The sequence below is a fragment of the Otolemur garnettii genome, unplaced genomic scaffold (genome assembly GCF_000181295.1).
Source record: "Otolemur garnettii isolate 467f Iridium unplaced genomic scaffold, OtoGar3 scaffold00071, whole genome shotgun sequence".
Lineage (NCBI taxonomy): Eukaryota > Metazoa > Chordata > Mammalia > Primates > Galagidae > Otolemur > Otolemur garnettii.
In genome coordinates this window covers 145,772-151,075 of record NW_003852466.1, presented here as the reverse complement: position 1 = coordinate 151,075, position 5,304 = coordinate 145,772, and the positions used below count along the sequence as shown (strand labels likewise).

The 5,304-nt window shown below is 44.7% G+C and overlaps 1 protein-coding gene across 1 annotated transcript in view; it reads left to right on the top strand.

Moving 5' to 3' along the window:
• ELAVL1 (ELAV like RNA binding protein 1) overlaps positions 1–3,696 on the top strand; it is a 29,114-nt gene extending 25,418 nt beyond the window's left edge. The window contains exon 5 of the mRNA XM_003793657.2: positions 2,176–3,696. Within this exon, the coding sequence (XP_003793705.1) occupies positions 2,176–2,500 (325 nt within the window). The 3' untranslated portion in view covers positions 2,501–3,696. The remainder of the gene's footprint in view (positions 1–2,175) is intronic.
• Positions 3,697–5,304: the final 1,608 nt, after the last annotated feature.

Genomic DNA, 5,304 nt, shown 5'->3' with positions numbered 1-5,304 from the left:
CTTTTTCTTGAGAGAGAGAGTTACAGTCTTTCTCTCTCACCCAGGTGATCACAAGCCTCAAAGTTTTGGGCTCAAGCACTCTTCCATCTCAGTCTCCTGAGTATTTGGAACTACAAGTGCACCATCAGGCCCAGCTAATTTTCTTCTAATTATTTATAGAGATAGGATCTCCTGGCTGGTCTTAAACTCCTGGCCACCAGTGATCCTTGCGCTTCGGCCTCCCAGAGTGCTGGGATTACATTTTGGAGGGCCTACATGTCCAGCCTGACCTTTAATTTTTTAATTTGCAAAACATCTAGGGGACAGTGCTGCTTCAGAACAGTTTTGTTGTCTACCTTAGTCTTCATTGAAATGGCCACACATTTTCAGAAGGCTTTTTTTTTTTTAGATATAGAGTCTTTGTTGCCCTCAGTAGAGTGCTGTGGCATCAGGCTCACAGTAACCTCCAACTCTTGGGCTTAAGTGATTCTCTTGCCTCAGCCTCCCAAGTAGCTGGGATTACAGGCACCTGTCACAACACCCAGCTATTTTTTAATTGTGGTGGTCGTTGTTTAGCTGGCCCGGGTCAGATTCAAACCCGCCAGCCTGGGTATATGTGGCTGGTGCCCTACCACCCAGAAGGCTTATTTTGATGTAAATAATAAAAGTGTTCCTGGCTCGGCGCCTATAGCTCACTGACGAGGGCCCCGGCCACATACACTGGAGCTGGTGGGTTCGAACCTAACCCAGGCCTGCTAAACAACAATGACAACTACAATAAGAAGATAGCTAGGTGTTGTGGTGGGCACCTGTAGTCCCAGCTACTTGGGAAGCTGAGGCAAGAGAATTGCTTAAGCCCAAGAGTTGGGGTTGCTGTGAGCTGTGACGTCATGGCAGTCTACTGAGGGCGACATAGTGAGACTCTGTCTCAGAAAAGAAAAAGTGTTGCTGTAAAAAGGGTCCCATGTGCATGGTTAAGTTCAGTGACCTTGGCCTGGGCCCAGTGGCTCACGCCTGTAATCCTAGCTCTCTGAGAGGCCCAGGCCGGCAGATCACCTGAGCTAGAGTGAGACCCTGTCTCAAAAAAAAGAAAATAGCTGAGTATTGTGGTGAGCACTTGTAGTCCCAGCTACTTGGGAGTTTGAGGCAAGAGAATCACGTGAGCCTGAGTCTGAGGTTCCTGTGAGCTATGATGCCACAGGACTCTACCGTAAAGGGTGACATAGTGAGACTCTATCTCGAAAAAAAAGTTTGGTGACCTTGCTGGTGTTGCTCCTTCCCACAAACCCCACACCACCCCCCCCCAAACCTCCCCACTGTACCCTCCCACCCCCTAACAGGTTCCAGCCCTCAGGTGTTTAGCTGCTGGCTCCTGTCGGATTAGGAGCCAGCAACAAGACAGTTGGTTGCCTGGAGCTGTGGGAGGAATTCTCCTTGAGCCTTACAGTGGCCACTCGCAGAGCTGTCCTCTACCCAGAGCTATGAACCCATAAAGGGGAGGATTTCATGATGTGGGGAAGTCACAGAATTTGAAAAAAGAAAAGAACTTCCCTGACCCTATTCCACAGGCACCTATGTGCATACACTGACATGCGCACAGAGTATGAGGAAAGAGTTTTCCCAGGGAGAGCTAAAGATATAAAAGCACCTACAAAGTGCTTTGACTACAAAGGAGGACTTGGAAGAAGCATCCTTCACTTCAAATGTGGGAAATTTCCAGGTGTTGTGGCCATCTATAGGCCCAGTTACTGGGGAGCCCGAGGCAGAAGGATTGCTTCAGTCCAGGAGTTTAAATCCAGCCTGGGCGAAACAGCAAGATCCCATCGCTCGAATGGGACGAAATAAAAGGTGGGGGCAACAACTACATAGGACCCCCCCCCCAACACATATACACGTACAACACACAGTAGGAGGAATGGGGGCCATTGACTGGCACCTCAGAGCCTCTGAGTTGATTCCCTACAGAGCAGGGGGTCTCACCCCTTCCATACAGAATTTTTTTTTTTTTTTAACTCATGGTTTTGACCTGTGTGGGTATCCCAGCCTTGAGCACCTCCAGCAGCAGCACAGATAGGGAAGGGACCTAGTGAACAATGTGAGCAAATATCTGAGCAGTCCCTCGTCCCCAGCAACCCTTCTGTGTGGCCATCTGTCTGCACTGAACTTGACCAGAACACTGTGTTCTCTGTCCGCTAGGTTCTCCCCTATGGGTGTAGATCACATGAGTGGGCTTTCTGGTGTCAATGTCCCAGGAAACGCTTCTTCGGGCTGGTGCATCTTCATCTACAACCTTGGCCAAGATGCCGACGAGGGGATCCTCTGGCAGATGTTTGGCCCCTTTGGCGCTGTCACCAATGTGAAAGTGATTCGCGATTTCAACACCAACAAGTGCAAAGGGTTTGGCTTTGTGACCATGACAAACTATGAAGAAGCTGCGATGGCCATAGCCAGTCTGAACGGCTACCGCCTGGGGGACAAAATCTTACAGGTTTCCTTCAAAACCAACAAGTCCCACAAATAACTCGCTCATGCTTTTTTTGTACGGAATAGATAATTAAGAGTGAAGAAGTTGAAACTTTTTTTGTTAGTGTACAACTCATTTTGCGCCAATTTTCACAAGTGTTTGTCTTAGTCTGAATGAGAAGTGAGAAGGTTTTTATACTCTGGGATGCAACTGACATGTTCAAATGTTTGAAATCCCACAATGTTAGACCAATTTTACGTTTCGTAAGTTATTTCCTTTAAGATATATATTAAACAGAAACCTAACTAGACTGCATTGACTAACCAGTCCCTCTGGATGGTGGTGAAACTGAAGCATGCTTTAACTTCTAAGACTGTCTAACACTCGTTTCATTTGATGTCTCCACAAACTGGATAAACAAAAAAAGTGATCTTTTAGTTTTTAGTTTTTAATCTAAAGATGTTAGACAGATGCTGAGTGTGTGTTTTCTCAACCGCTTCAACATTTTAAGCAATTTGTGCTTTGGTTGACAGAAAATTGCTTTCCCAAGCAGGTCCCATTGCCACCCACTGCTCGCTAAGCCTCGGGCTCTGCCGAGTGGTCCTGGGAGTGGCAGCGGGCCCGTCCATTGTGAGCCACCACCGGGGAGGGGGGTTGCATGCCGGGCCGGGCCCTCCAGAAAAGGACACAGTTGTGTTTCATAAGCCCAGGCATCAATGGGAACGGACCAAAGAGTTTCAGGGAAACTCCAGTATATTCCAGAGTCAGATCGAAGCTCCAGGCACGCCTAAAGATGTGTTGCTACTCACATCTGAATTTCTGTCCACACATTGCATGCACAGTGCCCCACACATCGGATACTGTTCTCAATACTTTCTCCAGTTTCCAAGAGCTTTTAACATAGCTTGAAGGCGTAAGATAGCTCTGTTTTTTAATAACACATAAAACATTTGAGCATTGTATTTCTCGCATCCCTTCTTGTGAGCGCTAGACTTTTTTCTATTTTAGTCGGATTTTGTTTTGGAATTTTGCTTTCATATGAACACTCAGCAGAAAAGTACTTCTTGCCAGTTATCTATTAACAAAAACCTTTGATTTGTAGTTTTAAAAATTAACCCTCAAACATTCTCTTCATAACTGCCTTGACATTTTGGGTTGTTCTGTTCTGTTAATTTTCTTTTGCTTTTTTGTGTTTTTTGTTTGTTTTTACTTTTGCATTTAAGACCATTAAATTTGATTTTGTTTTGCTCGAATTTTGTTTTGTTTTTTATTTTACCTTTTCTTTCTTTTGGGCTAGGTAAGGTACAGACGGCCCCACATTCAGGGAGGACTCATAAGATCTTAAGAAACAAATACTTGCCTCAAGAAAAAGCATTTCTGAATCTGTGACAAAGGAACACACAGTCAGAGATCAGTGGTTCTCAGACTGGGAGCTGGTAGGAAGAGTGCAAGAGAGGGCCTGTGCAGTAGGCAGGGCCCGGTCTCCTAAAACTCTTCAGGACTGTGGTCTGATTTTTATAAATAACTTGTGTACAGAGAGAATTAAAAACAGGATAAGTTAGTACCAGCAGTTTTTAACCTTGACATGAGACTAAAACATGTAATGATAGGCTAATTTTTAGTTATTGATATCATGGAATGGCGGCATTATTTATCTATCTATCTATTTATTTATTTATCTATTTATTTAAGTGGAAAAATGGGCCATAGGCACAGCCGTCTCCAGAACAGGTCAGTGTCTCCAGAAGCTCTTGGGTGATTTGAGGCCACTGTCCTCATCCCCTGTCCCTGACCCGTCACTGAGGGGCTGTTGTCATCCTCACAAATTGAGGATGTTGCCATCCACACCAGACCATGTCTCATCAAAGTCAGCCAAGTGCCACAGGGGATCTCCCTTCTCCAGTAGAAGTTCCAGATCCTCAGTAAAAGCCAGCCTGTGGGGCATCCCTCTGGAACCTAAAACCAATGCCCATTTGCCTGGATTTGACACAAAAGAGGGTCCCTGCTCTGTCACCCAGAGCACTCTTCACCCTCAGACCAGAATGTTTTCCTGGAAAAATATGCCCTTCAGGGTCACTGAGGCCAGCATCTTCTGAGTGAAGGTGGGATTCCCAGTTCTAAAATTTACCCTCAGTCTCCGCATTCCCACACATTCCTGCCTGCCCTAGAGAGTGTTTGACAGAGAATTCTGCCTTACACTTCAAATGTGAAAATGATGGTGAGCTTCTAGCTAGCACCTCAGCTTCCTCCCTCCCCTCCCTCTGTTTCAACTCTGTTGATTATTCTAATGCTGGGAAAGATGAGAAGGAGATGTGAAGTATTATCAACCTTTGAAAATTACATGAAGTTTCTCAATTCAGTAAAATACTCATTTTATGTAATCTCCACTGTTGGAACAGCCTTCTAGCTAAAAGTCCCAATGCATTTCTATGGAAGTTTTAATTCACAAGTTTGTGAAAGGAATTAGCTTTTGAAATGTCACTCCTGAAAAGCAGTCTTCACTCCAATCCAGGTATTCGATGCTGGCCCTATGCTTGTAAAAGCTCATTACATCTGACCAAGCCTTGCTTACAAAAGGAAGATCTCTTTTTTTAAATATATCACAACCCAAAAAGCTAATTTCTTAAAACATTTTTACATAGAATAGTCACATTTGTATTTAGCAAAATGAGTGCCCTCCTTTTATTTGGGGGTTTTGATGGAAAAGCATTAAGAGTAGATAATGTTAGTTTATCAAAAATTTGGTTTGGTAGATACCAAAGAGGCTTTGATTGAATTCTCTGTGGCCTGTGCAACTTCCTCTGATAGTTAAACCCTAAGCAGCTCTGATGTTGTGAACCTGCTTCTAGTTAAATTATCCA